The following is a 23,222-nucleotide window of genomic DNA, read 5'->3' as shown; positions in this document are numbered from 1 at the left end:
AGGAGGGGGAAAAAATGTCAGTGGATTCACCTGTAAAACCATTCCTTTTGGGAGTTGTCTGATTGTTGAACCTCTAGTGGACCAGTTAATTTAATTGACAGCAAAGAAGCTTAAAGTGATTAAAACCCTCTCTGCTACTTAACTGACAAGATCAATATTCGTGAAGCTTAATAGACTTGATGCTGAACTGTGACTAGAAGGTGTTCCTTTCATTTTCCCTCTTGGGTGCCCCCCCCAACTGTGTGTGTGTGTGGCCCTACAGGCCACAGTAGGTCTTTAAGCAAGGAACTAAAAATTTAAAAAAAGAAAGAAAAAAAAGATACCAATACACTGAAATTTACTCGCAGACAGAATCCAATATAATTGTTCACCCTTTAATCAGGGATGTGATTTAAAGTGATGTATTAAGTGACGGTCTGCCAAAGTAAGCAGAAGTGAGACATCCCAGTCTGAGGACAAGCTTGTTTCTGCAGGTTTGGCCCACAAAGAGCTCGAGCTGTGGATAAAAAAAATTTAACTTTTAATCCAAGTCACAAACAAGACAACCCACGCTGTGACACAGTTTCATCACTTTATTACAGTAAATGAGTCCATATCGTACGCACACAGAACAGAGACAGACTTGTTTCTCTCTCCCTCTCCCTCCATCACTCAGGCTCAGTGGTCTACGGGCTAGAGTGACACTAAAGTAAACAGATTAAATAAAAAATGAACAGAGATGCGATCAGTTTTTTTTAAAGGAGGTAATATTAACATCTGAGTTTTCAGAGAATTTAAGAACAATTTCTGAGATTCAGACTTCATGAAACTGTCAGTAATGTACATCCACACACACCTGATAGGTCTGTCGTAACACAGGCGCCCAAGTCCACCCTGTTGTGATCGTTAGCAGCGATTCTGAATGCCACACAGCGCATAAACACAAAAATGCCCACATGTTGAGTACTAGCTGGACTCTAACCCAACTAAACACCAGTGAGATCGTTTCCTCTCGATACTGCACAGTAATCATATTTTGCAAACTGTCACAACAAGCAAAAAGAGTTCTGTTCCAAAATGAGAATTAATGAGAAGCTCGCTCTGATCCCGAGGCGTCAGTTAAGACTGCATTGTCACACCTGCTGGCATCTGTGTTGTGATGCTCTGGGTAAAAAGCACAAACCATAACCAAGCAGCTTAATAAACGCCTAGATTGAGGCAAGTGGAAGTCAAAAGTGAAAAGCTGTTAATCCTGGAAAGTCACCAACACTCCTCCAAGCTCCTTATGACGATGACAACTGGAGCTGTGGTTAAGCCTCAGAGCGCCAACACTGAAGGACACATTTCGTATAATGGGAGACACAGAGGCACCTAATAAAGCACCATCATATAACTCAGTAGGACATGTAAATCTCAGGTGCTTTTTAAACCTGCTTCACTTAAAAGGCAAGAAATACAGGAAGTACAACCACACACATAAAAATAAACAAAAAATACTAAAGAGCTTTATGAACTCTGATAAAAGTTCTCAACTGCAGCTGGAGAAGCTAAGAGTTAACTCTTTCAACTTTATGTCACAGACTGTAAATAAAAGATGGACACAACTCCTGTCACGTCACCCACTGGTTAGTGAGGGCATGTTGTAAAGCCCCTGAGCAGATATTTTCACTGTCGCCATCTTAGCTTTCTGTAACGAGACATCATAGTGAGGGGGTAGACCCGACTCTGAAATGAAAGAAAAGTAAGATCGCAACTTGTTAACCAATAAGCACGCCCTGATTTATTCTCCATCCATGTTCAGAGACTTGCAGTAAAAACAGACAAGTGGGCGTGTCCAAAAACATAAACTACACTTCAAGACGAGTGATTGAAGCGACTGAAACGAAGGATACTAATGACTAACGTATGAAGAGGTGATAAATACACTGATGGGCCATCTAAGCAACCAGAACTTTGGCTTCGCTTTTCAGAATCAGGGGCTACGTCCATCTTTTATATACAGTCTGTGCTTAACAAACCAAACTCTATGACTGAAATGAGTGAGAGTGGTGCGTTTGAGTGTGAGGAATAAAATAACTACACTGCGCACTGACCTTCGCTGAATTGTTATGAGCTCCTTGTACTTTGTACTCTACCCCCTGTGAAGCAGTAACAGGAGCAATTACTTAGCCTAATAATGAAAAGGAGTGCATTACTTTATCTGTGCTATAAGGGTTAGGCTTGCTGGTGTTCGCCATCTACAGTCAAAAGGTAATGACTGCTGTAAATATGACCTACACAACCTGCAAAGAGATTTTCTTTGGCTTTTTTTATGTTTTTCCAATTAAATATACAGTCCATGTTTTTCCTCTTTCTGGGGCAAGCTGCAGGAAAAGGACCTGTTGGAGGATTGAATTAGTGCAGGTGGGAGTAAGTGGAACATCCTGTACATAAACAGCTCTTTTAGATATAATCACACTTAAATCAAAAATAAACCCCTTAAGTCTCACTTTAATGGTTTAATGTTCTGGACATTTCACATTTATTGACGTCACTGGCTGGCTTCTCGGGATAGACTCAAACCCAGGATGCTGCTTTTAAATGGCTCAGTCCTTCACAGGCGTCAGATTAGCTGATTATATTCACACTCGGTGAGCTGAGAGAGAGCATTATGGAACAGAACCCTTATAAGAGGCTCATTCAGCAGTCAGTCAGTCCACAGAGGACTAAAGGAGAGACAGGACGAGCTACTAAACAGTTTCACTGGTACACAAGAGAGAGAAGGAGGGAGAAAGATCGTCAACAAACATGAGGAGTGGCTGTTTTTTTTTTTCCTTTTCACTTTTGCAGTATTTACATTTTGGATAGTGAAAAAAATTATTTACAAAAATGCAGGAACTAAGACAGCTTAATGAGGGGAAATAAGATATAAACAACTCTGTAATAAAAGTAAAAAGAGGAACAAATAAAAATCAGTGATATTTACACGTGCGATAAGAGGAGGAGAGTTAGGAAGTAAAATGGCTTCTGAAACCAGCCACGTTTGAGTCCTCTCCTCAGGCTTGGTCACAGCTTTTCATTGCCTCAGAAAAGACTGACAGCTCTGCGTGTGAACGCCGTCGACCCGCAGAGTCGATCAAACGTGCTGGTTGGACTCTTACAGCAGAGAAAGGGGGATGCAGCCGGCTTTAATCCGCCACAAACAAACGAAGCGGCTGGCGGGGAAGAGTGATTCTCCTCGTGTAAAATTAATGTGAACGTGTGGAGCAATTTGAAGGGAAAAAAAAAAAAAGTGGGGTGGAGGAAAAGAGCAGGTGGAGGCAACGGTACAATAGTATCAAATATACTATACTACAAACTTTCAAGTGGTCTGTACTGCGTACTAAAAATCAGTATTGTTGGCTGCTCTATTCCTAAAACACTGGCTGTTCAGACTGTAGGTGGGAGTATTCTCAGACACACACACACAGACACACACACTTCTACTAACACACAGCGATACATTCTCTGGGCACCAACTATTTAAAGAAAAAAACCAAAACAATACAGTGAGGACAGGTAGAACATCCTCACCATCACGGGGGTTAAATCAGAGTTGGTCCTCAAGAACACAGGAGTACAACACACACACATATATGCACGCACACACAAACACACACTCAGCTTAAAGGGATTTCCCTGCTTGCCTACAGATATGCTTCTTCTTACGTCAGCACTGATGAGCTGATAGCCCAGCTCCATTTATCCTCGCACCATCACCACGACTTCAGATTAACTCCAACTCTCATCCAAAGACAACCTAATAAATAAACACGAACTCGCCGGAGCTCTCATTTGTTTCTCTGCTGCCTTTAATCAACAGTGAGACAAATACTCAAGCGCCACATTTCCAAACCAAGGAGGATTAAAAAAAACAAACAAAAAACCCCCAAAAAACAGCTTTCTGATATCTGGACATGATTTGCATCTAAATCAATTTTTCTGGTAAGTTTTAACTGAAGTTTCGAGGCTTTCATATCCACACAACTACAAAAACTGGATGAGGGACCAATCAGATAATTCTCTGCTTCTTGTTTTTAAGCCATTAAAAGTCTGAATAATTTCAGACTGTAACACCAATTTATATGTTCATATTACTGACTTCATATCACAGAATTTAATCTTAAAAAGGAAGCAGATATGGAAATATAGTAAAGAAATAACTACATTTTTGGTTTAGTTAAAACAGCAGAACACAGAGCCGTTTCCAAAGAAGGCTGAAATTTAAACATGTCTTTGGGGAAGGCTGAAAGTTTTCCTTTTCTGCTTGCTTAAAGAAAAGACATTTTTTTAATATAAAGTCTCCAACTCCTCTTGCACATTATGGGGAACTTTTGCAATCTTCTTTCACAACACTGATCTAAGACTAAAAGTACTGTCTGAACCTTTTCTGACATTTCATGATCAGGCGAACGCAGCCAAATTACCTGTGAAGAAGGAGAACGAGCAGCCACGCTTCTGTCCAGCCATCTAGAAACATTTCTGAGGAGGCCATTTCTTTTTCCCAACCCTAATAGGTCTAAAACAATTTCCTGAAAAGTGACGCCTTCTTTTCGAGTTGCACTTAAGTGCTCTTACCTACAAATATGCCTCTGTGGCCGACAATGTGGGACCTAATTTTAAAAGTAAAAACATGGTTAAAAACTGAGAAAAGGTCTCGAGCCACAAAAAAATTAAGACTCTTTCCTTGTTGGGTATATATAGTTTAGTCAGAGAAGCGTTTAGTTCCTTTACCAGACACACCTGTAGGGATGCTTGTTTCCAACACGAGGCAAACTCTGACATTTATCTGGCACTGGCCTGTTTTTTTCTTCCATCTGCAGCTAAAACAACAAGAGCTGAAGGTCTGACTTGTAACTTAGGTACAGGACTGGACTAAAATAATGTCAATGTCCCTGCAACTGTTCTCCCATCCTGAGTTAAATAAAAGTCCTACTGTGATGACCTGTGATAAGGGGCCCAGTTCTAGTCTTGTTCAGGCAGCGTGCACTCATTTAAAAACACTGAATAAAAAAATAATCTTAAAAGTGAGGGGGAAAAAACAAGTATATAATGATTTTACCTAGCCAAATAAATAAAAACAAAGAAAACAAAAAGGAAAAAAATGGTTAACAAAAGCTTATAATACAGAGGACCAGCCCCGACTATTGAACCTTCTAAAACCACCCGAGCAGCAGCGGGACGATTCGGTGTGTGTGTAACAATCTCCTGCCGTAGTTTCGACCCTGACAGCTAAACAACGAAGGGTTTGCTCAGTGGATTTACTGTACAGAAACAGACCATGGAGGAAGATAGCAAAGCAGCACGGTGGACAGCTGTGGACACAGAGTGTGTGTGTGTCTGAGAAAACAGGGTGATGCTTTGCAGGCAGATGGGTGAGAAGCTGCTTCAGATGCTGTTGAGAGATCCTGGTACTGAACTGTGTTGAGATGAATCTGAACCGGGACCATCTGAAGGGGAGAGGAAGAAGAGACAAAAGGTACAGTGAGCTTTAAATTCAAGCTTTGCAGCTTTACAGAGCAGTAAACATCAGACAGAGTAATAGAAAATAATCAGTCTGAAATCTGCCATCTTTTATGCGTAGTGCTGCCATCTTGTGTCAGGAGAGAAAAAACAAAATAAAAAACACCCGCTCCCCCAAACTTTCTATTTCAAACTATTTATGTCAGATTTACGTTTTTTTAAATACACAAGGTGACTCTTAAGATCTTCAGAAACTTCTTAAGGCCTTAAAATCAACTTTGCATCCATTTTAAATCTGCACAAAATAGTAGCTTAAGTTTCAATTTGAGAGTCCTTGGCGACTTCCTTCTCGAGTAATCGGATTTACAAACTTTGGTGTCCATGCTGACCGCCCGCCCACCCACCCGGCAGGGTGACAACAAAACCATAAGATTTTTACTGCTGAGAAGTACAAACAACATAATATTTTTTGAAAGACTTTTGAAGAACTGATTTAAGGCATTTAAACTTAGGCTGCACAAAATTCTCTGTCTCAATTTTACCAAATGGCCATCATAAACTTTTCAGGTGAATGAGTTTAACTCCCTACAAGGCATTTTAAGGATTTGTATGAACTAAAAATAACATGGGTTTTCAGATTTATGCAAATACACGATCTTGATGGGGACATCAAGGATGGGATTTAAATAAGGTGTGCTTATTAAAATGTTTCCATGAAATATAAAGAGGATTTTCAAAAATATAAAGACAATTTTAAGAGTTTTAGTTCTTCAGTGTCTGGATTTAAAAAAATAAAATCAAAAAGGTAAAATATAAAAATATATTTCAGTTTTTTTCCTCTCATCTGGCAGAAAAGCCTGCTATTGACAGTGTCAGTAAAATGACAATAAGAGTTTCCCACCGTGTGCAGAAGCAGCTGTGTGAGAGCGAGCGTGAGGAGGGATGAGGATTGAGTTCAGCTGAGGCTGGATCGACAGCTCTGCAGAGAATAAAAGGAGAGTTTTTATTTAGCGCTGAGTCATAAGGAGAGCGCAGTGTCATTCAACAGAACAAAAGAGAGGCATACTGAATTAAGCGGACCACCTCAGCAGTCACAGAACAAACTAACTTTAAAGTCGTGTTACAGACATAGAATCATCATGCAGAGCAGCTACAACTTAGCTTAACAATTAGCAAAGAAAAAAGAGAAGGAAACGAGACTAACTCTGTTACCTGTGGTGCTAAAGTTGAAGAGCATCGGCAGTTCTCGTCCACTGGGCAGCCGCGTGTTTGGCTGGCGCAGTTCGTCGAAGAAGGCATGTGCACAGGCCTCTAGCGGGGAGAGGCGTGAGGCTGGCGTGTACTCCAGCAGCCGAGAGCAAAGCGCAATGGCCTCTGGAGGGGTGCGAGGTTTAAACACCTGAGGAAATACGAGAGCTTTTCTTCAAAAGTTCCGACATCAAGCAACATGTTTTGATACTGGCAAGACATTGGTTAAACATACTGGCAAGCTCCATATGCCAGTATGTTTAACCAGTGTCATGCAATGCTGGGTTTCTTCCATTGTTTAACATCTGGAAGTTAACCCAAAAGGAAAGACACAGGCATTTCTATGCAGGAGTTCTGCATCTACAAAGGCAACAGCAGGCAGCTTTTGAAGTAGAGCCAGCTGCTTTGTAGTAAATTTACAAGGGATTCTTCTCTTGGCTGCATGCTGAGTATATACTGTTTGTATATCTCAGTTAATCAAACATTAAAAACACCATAACTCTTGGGTTTAAGTCCATGTGGCCTCATCCTCACAACCACAGGATTTCTCTTTTTTATTCTAATAAACTTGTGCACCTAACAGAGGTTTTCCACTCTCCTCCTCCTTAGGTCCTTTTTTAAGGGAAAAGATAAATTATAGGGCTTTAAAATTCAATAAACCTACCAATAAAGATGAGCCTAATGATTGCTTCTGAGTGGCAGCACTTTATGGTTGCACTGGAAGCAGCAGTTGGTACATCAACAAAAATTATGTCCTAGCTGTAGATGCCCCATGCTTTGGTATCTCAGTTTTTCTAACCTGGTGCCATGTCTACGAGTGTGTACAGCTCTACAGCAACATATAGCAATGCACAGAGAGAGAAGCTGCAACAGCTGGAAAATATGAGACATGCTGGAGAAAACCTCTGTGACTGCTTCATTTCCTGTTTTGACTTCTTCTGCACCAGCGCTGGTGAAAAGGTTGCAACACCTACTGTTTTGGAGAAAACTGTAGCAAGTCCAGAGTGCCACAAACACCAATGTAAATATTCACAGGGCTGTGATGATGTCACGCATACCATTGCAGTAACCATAAACGAGGCTTACGGAGGACGTTGGGCACCCAAACTGAACGAGACTTCAATTGAAAAATACACTTAATGACACCAAAGACCAAATGACTCCTATCCCTGCTACACTACAGTGGCTACCAGTTAAGATACAGAACTGACTTTAAACTTTTAAATGTAAAGCCTTTCATGGGCTCACTGACTATATTACACATCAACTCCCCTTCAAAAACCGAGTCACTGCCCAGGTTCCTCAGGTCAGACTAAAGGAAATTTAGACACCCTGCAGTTGAGGAACTGTTTTGCAAAAGAACTGAGGTTAGCAAATTCTGCATCTACTTTAAATCATTTCCTAAAACTTACTTTTGCAGAAATGATTCATTTTGTCTGAAAAAGTATAAAAGCTGTAGCTGCTGGTTTTGCCATTTTCTTTTTAACATTATGAACAACAATATTTCATTTTTTGGGACTGTCTAAGTCCAAGTCAGTGCCATCAATATAATTAACAAGAAATCTACCAACATATCACAGTTTCATCAAGTAAATGAAAAATGTTAACTTTTATTTCTCACTTCAGACAAAAGATCGGTCTTATTCACAGTGCACCTGCTTCCAGAGAGCATAGACCTGGAGAAAACTGACTGTGCTGCTGTTATTTGTCCTCAGGTGTTATTTACCTTGGTCCAAGGATGCGCTTTGATCTGAGGGAACTTGAATTCTGTGTAGTTTGGATTCATCTCTCGAATTTGTTCCCTTGTTGGTGTTCCTAACACCTGAGAACAGAAGAGGAGTATAAGACATTTACTTCAAACAGAGTGTATGTGAGACTACCTTTTAATAGTATAAATGAATGGTGCAGAAAGACTTAAATGAAAAAACAAAACCAAAACAAAACAAACAAAAAAACCAACTCACTTTGATAATCTCCACTAGCTGATCCACTCCACTGTCGCCGGGGAATATGGGCTGTCCGAGCAGCAGCTCTGCCAGTACGCAGCCAGCTGACCAGATGTCGATGTTTGCCGTGTAGTCTGTGGCGCCAAAAATCAGCTCTGGGGCACGGTAGTACCGTGAGCAGATATACGACACATTTGGTTCACCCCGGACAAGCTGCTTTGCGCTGAAGGAAGCACAAGAATCACGTTAAATGGTAACAAAGACGGCAGGAAGAAGAAAAAAAAAAAAAAAAAAAAAAAAGGATAGGAGATCAATATATACCAAACGACTCCCTACTGAGCACTCAGTTGTCTGGAAAATAGTGACACTACTCCTGGAAGATGCCTCTGTGTGCAGATAGTAAGGGTCTAAAGTTTTTAGGGAGCATCTGAAGTTTTTCTTTCCCTGAGCATCAAAGAGAAATATAGACTCTGAGGACTAACTTCTTTCCTTTACCTTCCCCTTCTGTCAGCAAGCAAAATTTGAAAACAATTTTTATGATATACAAGCAGTCATAAAGCAATATAACCTTAAAAGAGTACTTGATGACTCGATGAACTTTTATAAAATTTGCAATCAGCCCATTTGCTGTTTTGAATTATAGTTTTTATTTCTATCAGACAGATTAACACAACTGGGCAGAGCAAGATTAACACTTTATTACACACCATATGAGTCCATTCATTTAACAACATCTTAATTTAACTAATTAAACATTGTAATTAAAGTCTGATCTTCAATCAAATGCTTGATCATCATCTGCAGATACTGAAGAGGAGATCGGTAATGCAGCTTGAGTGCAGGAGAGAGGCTATTGGGAGAGATGTGTACTTGTGAAACAGAAAAATAAGCATTTGAATTTAAAAAAAAAAAAAAAAAAAAAATACTACCAAAAATAAAAACAGAGCCGTGTTCCTGACGCTAAACTTGTAGAGTTTTTGCCAGCTGTCATTTCTGGATCTAATATAAGACACATGCAATCATACATCACTGTTTAACACTTCACACTCTGTACAGGGCTTTTCTCAGCACACGTTTACAGCAGCTGTGTTACTTTCTGCTTGTTTTATGGTTAACTTCTTTGCATTTTTAAAACATTACTCTTTGCTTTTCCTTTGTGAAATATAATGCTCTAATACCCCTTGACGTGTCCTCGTTTCCAATTAATCACATGCAGCAAACTCCAAGTCTTTCACATGAATGTGCTCATAGCTAGATTAGATGAGTTGAATTGAGGTGACAACCACCTTCATGACCCTGTTCAGACTGTTTGCATACGTAAAGATAAGGCAAGATAAGGAAAAGATATCCAACGCATGTTGAACTTGATTCATAGAACAGAATTAAGTGTTAAGCATTAGAAAAACGCTTAACATATTAATAAAATGCTGTTATTCTTCCCATATTAGATTTCAGAAAAAATATATATACTTAAAAGGCAGATTAAACGTAATCCTGCTACTACTGTTAAATTAAGTTCGGATTTGTGTGGAAATTTTTTTGGTTTAGCTCACCTGCCAAAGTCACACAGCTTTAGGACGGCAGTTTCTGGGTCGACGAGCAGGTTTTGGGGCTTGATGTCTCTGTGACACACACCTTGGGAATGGATATAAGCCAGACTGCGAAACAACTGGTACATGTACACCTGTTGGAGGTCAACACAAAATACAAAAATCAGACAACATAGAAATAATTTATTAAGAGGCATAAATAGCATAAAGCTTGGTATTTGTACTGGAGACCTTCTGAGGAAATTCTTGAAAACAAGAAGGAAATTCTGAACTTTACAATGTTTGAAGTTTTTGGAGAATAAAAACTTCAGCAGAAAAATACTGTGACTTGGACAACATGGAAATGTTTTGGAAGGAAATTAGGGGCAGAATTACCTTCACATATATGATAGGAATAATGCTCTTGGCCTTGTTAAAATGCCTGGCAACCCTGTAGACCGTCTCGGGGACAAAGTCCAGCACGAGGTTGAGGTACACTTCATCCTTCTGCAAAGGATGGAGGGATTGACACAAAGGTAACTGTAGTTAAAGCATTTATGGTTTAAGACAGCTAAGCAAACAGACAGACAAGCCTGGCATACTCTCGCACGCTGATACAAAGCTCTTTAAAAAAAACAAAAAAAACATTTCCAGTAAGTTACTTCTGCAACATTAAATCAGATTCTATATTTATCAGTAAAAGAAACCGATTGCTTCCCCTTTTGGGTTATTTTTTAATGCTATATCTGAGCATCTGTATATGTATTATGAACATGTACCATTTCCTTTTATTTATAGTTTTGATATACCAAAACTACTGGGAGTTTAGAGAGGTTTAATTAATTTATGTCTATTTTTTATAAACCATAGCTTAACTTATGTTAGTTTTGTTTTACCATCTCTTCTTTCAGCTCTCTTTAGAGTAGTCTGTACAATGACCCTTTTGTTTTGTTTTTTACCTTCTCGCCACTAGAGTAGAAGAAATAACGTAATCGGACAATGTTGCAGTGGTCCAACTTCCTCATGATCTGTAGTTCCCGATTCTGTAAAGACAAACAGACACAGGAGTCAATGAGGGAAACCAAGTAAACAAAGTGATCAAGAAAACTATTAACAAGTGCCATCGATAAGATTATTACAGAAACTAAATTACACGCCTACCTTGAACCTCTTATCCTGCAGAACCTTTTTGATGGCCACCATCTCCTGTGTGTCGATGAGGCGAGCTTGGTACACCACACCAAACGACCCATTGCCAATGACCTGCAAGTTTTTAACAGAACAGGAGAGTCAGACTGAAGGAAATATGACAGCCCATCAGGTGATCAACCACAAACGTTTATTTAATTTTCTGAAAGCTGCAGCTGCTGGTGTTTCCATTCTTTTAACAGTAATAAATGTAAGTGTAATAAGTGTTTTTCAAGCCTGCAGCGCATATGATGACTCTTCAGTGGAGATCTGTCACTCTAACAACCACGAAATTTAAATTATAAAATGGCAACTTATGCATTTAAATCCAAACAATCTTCCTTTTTTGTTAATCCTAACTCAGCCTATTCTTATAAAACTAACGAAGTAGTTTCTCATGCCTAAACCTAGCGATTTATGGTGTCCAACCAAATTCCATTAGTAATCTAACAAAAGTTACCCATGTAAAGTGTTAAGGGTCTCATGGGTACTTCTGTGAAATGATAACTATGTGGACATACGTAGAAAATTTGTTTATAAAAATAAATAAGAGGGGAAATTAATGATCAAGAAAATGTATTAATAGATTAAATCTTGTGACTGTTTCACAAAAGATAGATGGATAGTCAGACATGAGCACAGAGAAACAGTACATGAATAAATCAAAATTCTTTGGCAATTTTCCATTTACATCCTTTGGTATTAAAATTACAGGTATTAAAAATGGTGATTAAGCACAGTGAGATGTTTGTAGTCAGATTTTGTTTCTGCTTAAGACTCTTGCCAAATTATACAAATATAATGATAACGTTCCACTGCTGCAGGCATCAGACAAGTTAAGTATTTCTGATAAGCCTAAACGACGATTTTATTGGCTTTGTGATAAAAGTGTGATAAATCTGAATTTACACACACCTACAGAGCCATTAAGTAATCTTAAAAGTGATAACAGCCTGGCTCAGTGCAACACTCTTCTTTATGTAGTTTCAGGCTACAGTTGACACAGTTATGTCATTTTTTCCAAAGACACAAGCAAAAGAATGTGCGCCTTTAAAATCATGCATTTTTATGGCTTGGCAGAATAATTATGGAAATATCAGCATCGATCAATACCCTTATTAATTCCATATGCAGTGATTAAAGTTTCAAATAACGTTTGAGTTATCCCTGTGAGCCAAAAGCTCAGGATTCAGATTATTCCACTGGTAGCTCTATAGTATGCGTGTCAAACTCCAGTCCTTGAGGGCCGGTGTCCTGAAACTTCATGCTGAGGTGGTGATGTTACAGTAGCTCATGAGTGAATGAACATGGTGCAATAAAAGTACTTTTAGGAGTACATTTTTCCCAACACATGTATTTAAATTTACTTGAGTTAGGTTAGGGGTTGCCACCTCAGCATGCAGTCAAGTTCTATAGTCTTGCTAATGACCTACTAATTTTATTCCATTGTGTTGCAGCAGGGACACATTTAAAAGTTTCAGGACACTGGCTCTCAAGGACTAAAACCTGTGGTGTTTAAAACCTCATGATCAAAAACTAATCATGAAAATCCAATAAAAATATAAATTTGGAAATAAGAATGACAGATCCCACTTAACGTCTTTAACGCCCTTGTCATACCAAACAAGGGCAGTTTTTGCTGAGATTACATACAAAGTTTTTGCACGATTTGGTTTGCCAAAAATTTCTGTTAGACAATAAGAAAAGTGGCAATAATGCGTCTGTGTGGGTTGGAAATATTTCAGCTTCAGTGAAAAATCTGCTTGATGCTGTATCATGATGACCCATCAGCTGAAACTCTCCCACAGACTGGATGTTTTGGTGGCGTCACCAACAATGACAAATGGAGGACAAGCGCACTGTACTCGCCAACTGTTTGATTCAACTTCAGTTTCTCATTGTTGCAAACTATATAAACTATAAATTCATTTTGCTCTTGGAGAAAAGGGGGGGAAAAAACTGGATGCTACTAAGAAGCAGTCAGAAGTCCTTAAAAGTGGTTTGATTTTGATACATTTTCTTTTAGTTTTAAGAAAACTGAAATTGTGTTGCTCTGATTTTTAAAAATCAAAAAGAAACCAAAGAAGACGTATAAGCATTTGGTTCTGCACAAGTGTGTTTGGTCTCTACTTGCTACATGGACTGGGGGGCTTTACATGTGCTGTTCACAACTGTGTGTGTAATATGCAGCAACTGAGTAAAACCATCCTCAACAGACAAAACAAAAATGAGGAGAAGACATGGAAAAAGAAAGTTGTAATTTCATAGAGCTTCAGTTTTGCTTTCTTTCTCACCTTGATGTCAGTGTAGGAGACTTCCTGTGGGCGGTCCGGTCCCTGACCCGGTGTGGCCACGACTGTTGTCACCTTCCCGCTGTCTCCTAGGAAACAAGCAGGAAGAGGCATGTTAAAAATTGTAGCTATAGTGAGGTTAACTGTGCTGCAGACCACAGAACAGTTATAAGGAGATTTTAAATGTCCTGTCGTCCCTCTGGCTCGTTTCTATGAGACTTAAAGACATGAAAGAGCTTTAGGATACAAACTAAACAGCACTCCTCACATTCAACTGACTGCCAACAGCCTTTACATCTGGGCCGTCTCTCCACTGGCCGGGTGATTATTTAGGTTAATGACAGCCTGTGAATGATTGTCAACTTTACAAAACCCTCCAAGGAAGAAGGAGCGAAAGGCAGAGTTCATATTCAAGACGCTGTGACTAATTAAAGTGGGAATGGACCCAAAAATAGGCCAGCCACTTTCTTTGTCTTTATAATTTTTTTTAAGTCATAACAACCTAACATAAAAGGATTATTTTTGTAGCATCATTAGCCATATATTAGCCTCCAGTATAATGGGAAGACTGTAGCATTTCACTCAATTATTGTTTAACTGAAATGGAGGAAATATACTTTTCTGGCATTAAAATTTTCACACGTGAGCCTCAGATTCAGGTTCAATTACCCAGACATCTAACCTGCCCGAATGGTTCAATCATTAAGGTGGTGACTTTGGTTTGCACACATGATTTCATGTTTTTCCCATCACCTCGTTTCCTGTCAGCTAGCTGTTCGCTCACTAAAGCCCGTTTTTTTCACTAGCACCTACTTCACTCGACTGTTTTTAGGTTTTTCCATTAGGTGGTAGTACAACCTGGTACCAGGTACTTTTTTAGTACCTACTCGAACGGATTTCCAAGTGAGCTGAGTCGAGCCGAAAATGTGCCATCAACAGACTGCACGCCACTGATTGGCCAGGGAGTGACGTCAGTCAATGAGTCATGAGGGCAACTTTCAGGAATCAAACCAGTCATTTGTGGAAACCTGGAAATGATGAAAATGGCTACACACAAGTGTCCTCCATTTTTGTGTTTGTTTTGCATAAAAATGTCACAGGACCTTGCTATAATACCACCACCCACATTGAGGTAGTAATCAATTATAATGGAAAACAATCGAAACTCAGTCGAGTCACGTTGAGTAGGTGCTGGTGGAAAAGAGGCTATTTTTGCACATAAAAATGATCCTGAGAACAGAAATCCAGCATACGTGGCTGAAACAGTGATTCTCTCTCAGGTCAAAGCTGGTCGAGGTGTGAAAGCAAAAACTGAATCACAGACCGAAGGATGGTGACATTCTTCCGATGAGCCCCAGTCTCTTACAAAGAAAGAAATATCAATCAGAATACTTCAAAAAAGAAAATTAAATGCATGGGTTGTTCTCTATCAGATAAGGCATGCCTTGGAGTTGAGAAAAGTGTAAAGCATCTCCAACATCGGCCCAATTTCCTTTCACATCTATTTTTCACCAACAAGGTTTCTAAGTGTCAAAATGTTTGCCCTGATAAATTAGCATGTACACTTCAATCAACATCAACAACAACAACAACAACCAAACAGATAAAAGTTTAAAAAAAAAAAAAAAAAAAAGGGGGGGGGGGGGAGAGATACACACACAAAACGTTTCCTCAACAGTCCAAGTAGAATCATAGTTTAGAAGTACTAATTCTCATAGGAAGATATGCCTCGTGCAGAAAAGTCACTCTGTCCTGTATATGAAAATTTGGCCATCATCCGTTGTTCCTGTCAAATAGTTCTGAAATTTCCAGCATAACCCAAAGTAGTTTTGGGTTTCCACCAAATGAAAATCACCATTACTGTGTTTTCAGTGGGGTTTACTAAACTCAAGATTAAAAATGTCATTTTTGTTTGGCAAATTGATGGGTCTTAGTTTTGAGTATATGTGGATCAATCAAGCCTTTATGCAATACCCCTAAAGACTCATTTGAGCCTGCAAAAACCTCGAATAAACTGCATCAGCAGGTTTCCCAGACATGGATTAGGCCTAGGCCCAGTCTAAACGAAAAACTCAATGAAAACCTGTGTTGATGGTCTGCGATTAGGCTTAATCTATGTCTGAACCTTGATCCGATTCCCATTTCTGTGTATGGCCATTGGTTAAACTTAATATGACAACCCTGCTTTAACTTTAAATTTAATTTTCCTGTGTTATCTGTGCAGTTTAAATAATGGGGCAACACTGTCATGTAGCTATAATGGTTCTGTATCACTACCACTCTATGTCCACACACTTAATGCTCTGTTTACCAAACAAGACAATGCACTTATTGATATGGTTCTCGTTCACACAGAACTGCATGCCCTAGTGTTCCTGCACGTCTGTGTCCACACAGTAAACTGTCCTGGTTATCCAAACGACACGATGGCGGTATCTGTTACAGCTGAAACCGTGAGGCCTGCAGCGTGACCGTGTCAGTGGGTTCTCTACCTCATTGACTGGGTTCAAGCTCTGAACACTGATGAACACACTCACTTGTCCAGGTTAAAAGTAGGGCAACTGTCTTTGATGCTGCTTTTTTTTTTTTTTTTTCTTCCTTCTGCTGCTGTTTATTTTTTATAGCATGAAAAATAATTTCCACGGGCTTGTAACTCGTTCGAGGCTGATAATCTATCATGATAAAGATGAAGCCTTTTCTCCGTCTTAGTCAGAGCTCCTGATTTATCACCGCTTCACGGTTCAGTGTTTTCATACCAGCGCTTCATTGTGTGTCACCGCTTGGCTTCCTGTCTTTCACCTGACATTCACAGACAGGAAACACGCGTCTCCAGGAGGAAATAATCCCTGCATGCATGCCATTATTCAAACTCTGTCACACCAACACCAATTCAGCTCCAGTTTTTTTTTTAAAAAGGCTGATACATTGTAGCCAGATCAAGAAATGCGTGTTGCATCTACTCCTCCTAACCTTCAAGTCAAATTAATAATGACCTCAGCTGAACATTTATCTCCCACTGGGATATTTCTAATCAAAAAATGTTTCTTAACAGGAATTTGGTTGTATATTTATACGTTGTATTTAACTGCAAGTGGCTCATTGTTGTGGCAAGGAAAATGAACACTTGTATGCAAGTCCCGACAATAAACACTCTGGTTTTAATAATAATGAATAATAATAATAATAATAATAATAATGGATTGCATTTATATAGCGCTTTTCGAGACCCTCAAAGCGCTTTACTGTAATTTCCCACCCATAATCGTTATATATGATAATATGACTAACAGACCTAGAACAAGATTTACTGCTGCAGAACTCTTGATTTTGAATGTTTCTCTGCAAATATTTTAAATACGACACATCTAAAAACCATGTGTTTGTTTAGACTTGCTCTGAAACAGAAGCACAACAGAGGATAAAAGGCTGGTGTTAAAATAATAAGGGCACACTGTACCCACCTTAAGTGTTCCTTTTCTAGTATTACTGACGCAAATAGATTTAGTAATGTAGTTGGCAATGGTGCATCACAACAAGTTTCCCCTCATGTTACTTGCGGAAATAGAGTTGTGCTAGAAACCTACAAATATTTGCAGCCAGTGGAAAAGTAAGCTGGAATCAAAACATATTGTCAGCATTAACCACCGAGTGTTAAGCTTCTATTCAGTTCTCTCCTTTTTTTCCTCTGTCTGAAAACCCAACGTGAACCATTCATCTCCAGCTGCTTTTAAATGCCATCAATAAGCTTGCCCCTCGTTCCTTATTGAAAATTTTACACCACAGTTGAAACAGAACTTGAGTAAACAAGGATTCATATGCACACAGAAAACCATTCACTCACTGTGCATCGCTTTGAAACTGATGATGATCACTTGTGGAAATCACAAGGTCCATCTTGTCTAGTAAGCCTCTACCTTATTTACCACTAGGTCTTATGACAAATGTGACATTTGACACTTTCACTGGTAGCCCCTTCAGTCATTTGCTGTAAGTTGAGAAAAGTTTATCTCAGGTCCCGCCCACTTTTGCGTTGCCAAATATGTACATTCTGTGATCTCTGGTCGCCACAGTGCAGCAAATCACTTCTGGTGTGGACATAGTTTAATTGAATGGAAGATAATTTCACACGTTTTAAACTTTGAAGTCCCATACAGAATAAAATGGGCACCATAAATAAGCGTACATGGTAATTTATTAGCCAAGTAATTTAGTCACCTGAGGGTTACACTATGCAATAAGAACTCTGAATTGCCACACTTAAGCAGCAGATTTCTGTGTTAATATCTTTACACACAAGAAACAAACTGCACTTAGATGAACTTCACACTTTAAAGCAAAGTAGTTCAAGAGAATTAAGTTTACCTTATTAATATGCAGTTTAATGCAGCAGCATCTTCCAAAAAATCTAACCAGGGCATCTGCTCTGTGGGGAGAACTGCTGGTGGAAGAAAGAGGCTTCTATTGTTTTAGAGTATAGCACTCATGTTATGTTTAACATGTACATTAAAAAAAAACAAAAAAAACAAAAAACAAACATGTCCACTTCCCGGTACACAAAGGTTACATCTGTGAGTAAACTGTAAGCTGATTTACATCAACTTTACATAAAATCAATGTAGCTGTTACCAACCTTGTGATACCCTCAAGCCTGAGGTGATCACATGATTGTATCAGAAACGCCTCTGCAGTGTTTCACAGAAGAGATAGTGACTCAACACACATTTCCTACTTTATCAAACTGACAGTCTGACACTGAGCTGTCCGTTTTCTAAAGCTTGTCCAGGTCACAGGTAGAGTGACCTAATCCTAACAAAATAAATATTTGTGTGGAGCAGATTAAAAAAAAATGTTTTAAATTTGTGTTACTGGGAATTATGCACTCGTTTATTAACAACATTAGTATTTAACAATGTTTCAAAGGGTAGGAACACGCATGAATGCTGTTGAATAAGTTAACAGACTTATTCAACAGCAAGGCCTATTCTAAGCCAGGAAAAACCTGCTATTGTTAAAAGACAGCCTGAAATACTGATATTGTTAACCTACACAAAAGCTTCACAGTTACAGGTGTGGCATCATTCCTGTGAAGGACAAACATCCAGTATTTAATTTAATTGCATTTTTCCCCAACTTGCTTGCTAAGAATAAGCAGTAAGCATAAATGAAAATAGATAACTCTTTCTCAGTTTTACTGATGAATAAACACATTTCAAACATCACAACTTTTACTTGGAAGGCGAACGGTCTCTTGTCCCTGACTTGTGTCCTACATGTTCAACCTCCACTGTACAGGTATGATGCTCTGAATTTTATATATTGCATTGCAAAAGTGACAGGTCAAGTCCTCATATCATTCATCCAGCATTGACATCGGATTTCCATGAGCATGAAACTAGAAGTTAGATCCTCAACTGTATTTTGCATTATAAAACTTCAAACACTGCAAAGGAATTACACTTTATGCATGAAGCAGACCTGAGATAAATCCTGGTGCTGCTCACAGACCATACAAAAAACAGGAAAATAGAACAACTTCCTGGATGCAGCGGTGACAGCAGCCGACAAGGTAATTATACAATGATGTGAAGAAATGTTCTGCTTCATGGAAGCAGGACCTGTTTCCTCTCTTTTAGAATAGAAAAACTCTACAATACACATACACACACAAAAAAATTCAATTCACTGTCAAGCATCCCATAATATTACCATCAATTCTGATGTTGGTACTCTAATTTCCAAGAGAGAAATATTTTAGTGATTATATAAGTATTAATAACAGCGTATTTCAGCAAAAATGTAATCATAGAGGATTACTGTACACAGCACGTCTTTAGTCCTCCTCCTTCACTTCAAAGACATGTCAGGGCTTGTCAGCTCAGGAGGTACATTCACACAGGGCCTTAATGCAGAAAACTAAGGTTTTCAGGGCATCTCCACACCAATTAAAACTATTTTGGCAGGTAACCAGGTGGGTAAGCAACCTGTTATTTAATCTATGTAAGCTATAAGGAGGTGCATTTTCCTTCATTGTTTAATACACAGTGAAGTAAAAAATGTCATCTTTAAGAGTTACCAACAACAAGTACCATATTCAGAGCAAAGGACTGAAATTAGACCATTACTGGTATTTTATAACATCAAGGAAATGCCTCAACATTACATGTCTTCCAGTCTTTATACAGACAGATCCATTGAAAAACAAGCCAACGCGTTAGAGATTTAGGTGTGGACTTTGACTCAGGCTATGTTCACACTAGCCCGGATAGATTTGAAAACAGCGTTTTAGTCTGAAAAACGCTCCGCGTCCACACTAGCGTTTTCACGGAGTTGTGCGTCCACATTGAAATGGCAGAAAACGCCTATGTTCCAGTACTGCGCATGCGTGAAGTGCAAGAAGATTCGGCCTGCCTCATTTCTGTCAGCCGTTTATTTACTTTCCGGCTCGTTGAAACGTCACGGCAAAATGTCGAGGAAAAGCACCGAGTTTTTCAAATGGACTAACAATGAGGTGGAGTTGTTGCTGCGAGTAACACAAAAGTACAAAGTTGCAAAAGCGAGTGAGAATTAAAGAATTTGAAGAAAAGCTATCTGGAGCATGTACAAACTGATATTAATCTTTAATAGGGCTGTCAAAATTGAGAGCAAATAAAACAACTGCTGTATAATGCCCTCCGCTATCTTTGTTTAATTAGTCACATGAGTGCATCACATGACTAAAATGCGTCATCATTTTCGAAAGTCTGCGTTTTCACTGTCTACACTGCGACGCAAACGCACCGTCTTCAAATGTATTCGTTTTCGAGAGCGTTTTCAAAACGCTGCGTTTTTCCTTGGGGAAAACGCCGTCCCGGTGTGGACGGGAGGCCAAAACGGGGAGAAAACGATGCGTTTTCAAAACGCATTAGTGTGGATGTAGCCTCAGATCTGAACTTTTCTCATGTGAGATTTATCTCCAGATCTGCCATTTATCACCTTAAAAACGCCACAAAAGTGAAACCATTTCTTTATCTCTCCGAGTGACCAAGCTTTTAAAGCAGGCTTGAAAAATGCTCAGCTATCTAGTCTTTGAAAAAACAGCAGCCAGAGTGCTTATCAGGACAAGATGGAGGGTACGCATTAAGGCCCTACACTTAAAGCACTTCATGGTCCTTTGCTGCACAAATCCAGGAGTTTTCCAGCAAAAAACAAAAAAAGTGTTGGCTTTCTACCTAAAGAAAGATCAGCAGGATTATGATTTCAAAGTTGTTGTTTTTTTTTTAAAAAAAAAATTCTTGTTGGTGGTGTTTAATGTACCCAATCCTAAAATCCACAAAAAGAGATGAAAATGTTTAGACTTTAGTAAGGCAAGACAGATTCTGTGCCTTACATATACTGGAAGAAATTGTGATTATATTTGCAGTCATCACTGCCCCAAAGGTCCATTTTTAGCCAGGAAAAAGCCCTAATGTGTCTTATATGCTCTCAGAGTATACGCCATTACACCAGGTGGGGCAGCTTTTGACTTTTTATGCTTCAAATCACAGGAACAATCACTGAAATAGAAAATCTAAAACCGTCCTCTTCAGCCTGGCTTGTGATTAAGTATGATTTATAGACATAGCTTACCACTTTTTAAATTGGCTTTGCTGTATCTAGTTTTCAAAATGTAATTAATGTTAAATCCCTTTCAAATATTTATCCAGCGTTACTTTCCTGTGTTCCCTTCTCCTTTTGAAAAGGCATGTATGGTTTAAAATAAATAAAATAAGTTATTGTATTTTATTCTGTTTGGTTTTATAATTTACTCTCTACTCTTTTTATTTAATTTGTTTTATTTTTTATAGGCTTGTCAGTCATCTGTGAAGCACTACAATTCAACTTTGCATTGACTAAGCTCCATGTCCAAGTTTAATTTTAATCTCCCAAATCACTTCATTCCCTCACGTGTCAACGTTGCTCCTGGTTCACTGTGGTCTGCTGGGAGTGAGGCTGACTATACAATTAAGCATAACAGAGGTTTAGGTGTTTTTTTTATTATTATTTTTTATTATTATTTTTGATGAACAAAAATGGATTAAAGCTGGAGTATTTTTACCCAATTTACAAAAAGAACTTGTTAAAAAAAAAAAAAAAAAAATCACAGTCCTGGTGATATATTCAGGAAAATCCTACTGACATAAATTCTGCCTCCAGGTATAGCTTGCAGGTTGCTCAAACATGACAAAAAACACCTGATCAACCATTCAAAAGAGTATCTTTAAACTGCCAAAGGCAACATTTGGTAGGACATCAGTCTGTGTTGTTCTGCTGCAGAGAAACTAGGGGTCACACGGCTTTGAACTGGAGATGACCTCCCTTTTGGGCTCTAATATCAAGAGACGCGCCAGTGGCTGCAAATGGATGATAAGGTTTGGATTAACACATACACATAGATCTCTGCTTACACCCGCTACTACAGTGATAAAAGGGCATACTATTATTTCTCCTCAGACAGAGGAAACCCACTCCTTGGGCTCTGCTGTTGGACGTGGATCACTTGCATCCTCCAGGCGTCGGCCACCTGCTGCTAAGCTTTTTTTTTTTTTTAACACTACCCCGCAGGTGACCTTGGTGAATATGCAACTTTTCCGCCCTGACCCTCCACCAGTCGATTCAGACTGTTAGCTAATGGCACTCTCAGCTACACCTACAAAAGACCCTTCAATGGAGCACTCAACTTGGGGTATTACAGTCTAGCTTGGTCACAAAGAACAACAGAGCTGATTTAACAGCTCAGCAGCCACAATGACCACAATAAAAAATCCAACCCGCCTGCAGCTTTTAAACACATATTAGTTACTTCAAATCTTTAATGTGCTTTAGTTTTGCTCGGTTAAAATGATGGCATGTGAAACAGTCTTGACACCAGACGGGGTGAAAAGAGCCATCGGCCGGACAGGGAACTAGTAATGTACAAAACAAGTGGCTAACGTTAGCAGGCTAGTAACCTTGCTAGCCAGTTCGCGGAGAAATAACGACTTTCCTCTGCGCTGTGACACATAACGACGGTGTGTAGTTTTTAGTTTGTAACTTGTAATATAATATATTGATTCAGCACATTCTGATAAGGAGTTGGTAGATAATTACAACTTACTGGCAAGCTTAAGGTTGGAGCATCCTGACGAGCTGCTACCGGAGGCCTGCGAGACCCCGGTCTTTCCTGTGCTGCTCCCCACGGCAGCGGCTGATCCGGCGGACGCAGCAGCGGCTCCTGGAACACCTGGCGGCTCAGCAAACGAGCTGGTCCTGGGCCGCCCGCTGCCGCTCATATCTCTGTGCAGGGGTCAGGGTTGTTGTTTCACCGTTTTTTCAGCTAAACCACTATTACTTATGAACAACCGGCAACGAACAATCACACCAAAGACACACCAAGAAACACCGCTCCCGTTGCCGCCGGCTGTCTGGGCTTATAGCTGTTGCTAGACACCTAGAAACAGACCGCACGCAATGCCACCTGGGAGATGGAGTTAGAGCCAACCGCTACTTAGGTTTGCCGCTCTGAATTTTACAAATCAAAACAACTACAAATTTCAACTGAATTA

At 39.4% G+C, this 23,222-nt stretch overlaps 1 protein-coding gene across 1 annotated transcript; it reads right to left on the bottom strand.

Moving 5' to 3' along the window:
• Nucleotides 1-563: 563 nt before the first annotated feature.
• Nucleotides 564-23,107, bottom strand: gsk3aa (glycogen synthase kinase 3 alpha a). The gene is made up of 11 exons (XM_065470387.1): nt 22,775-23,107; nt 13,666-13,751; nt 11,345-11,446; nt 11,143-11,226; nt 10,580-10,690; nt 10,208-10,338; nt 8,673-8,877; nt 8,435-8,530; nt 6,673-6,859; nt 6,362-6,439; nt 564-5,447 (listed from the first exon to the last, which is right to left on the bottom strand). Exons 1-11 carry the CDS (start codon nt 22,947-22,949, stop codon nt 5,386-5,388), a joined length of 1,317 nt encoding a protein of 438 aa, XP_065326459.1. The 5' UTR covers nt 22,950-23,107; the 3' UTR covers nt 564-5,385.
• Between the last annotated feature and the right edge of the window lie 115 nt (nt 23,108-23,222).

This window comes from Pelmatolapia mariae, linkage group LG22 (genome assembly GCF_036321145.2).
Source record: "Pelmatolapia mariae isolate MD_Pm_ZW linkage group LG22, Pm_UMD_F_2, whole genome shotgun sequence".
In the NCBI taxonomy this organism is placed as follows: Eukaryota; Metazoa; Chordata; class Actinopteri; order Cichliformes; family Cichlidae; genus Pelmatolapia; species Pelmatolapia mariae.
Note: the sequence above shows the minus strand (reverse complement) of the source record. Positions and strands in the feature narration are given on the sequence as shown.

Bases quoted from the DNA above. Each gene is read 5' to 3' on its own strand.
- gsk3aa (XM_065470387.1), bottom strand. From the start codon at position 22,949: ATGAGCGGCAGCGGGCGGCCCAGGACCAGCTCGTTTGCTGAGCCGCCA. The intron at 8,531-8,672 runs GTGAGTTGGTTT...TTCTGTTCTCAG, and splicing joins AGCTAGTGGAGATTATCAAA to GTGTTAGGAACACCAACAAG. The intron at 6,860-8,434 runs GTAAATAACACC...GTATTTCCTCAG, and splicing joins AAGCGCATCCTTGGACCAAG to GTGTTTAAACCTCGCACCCC.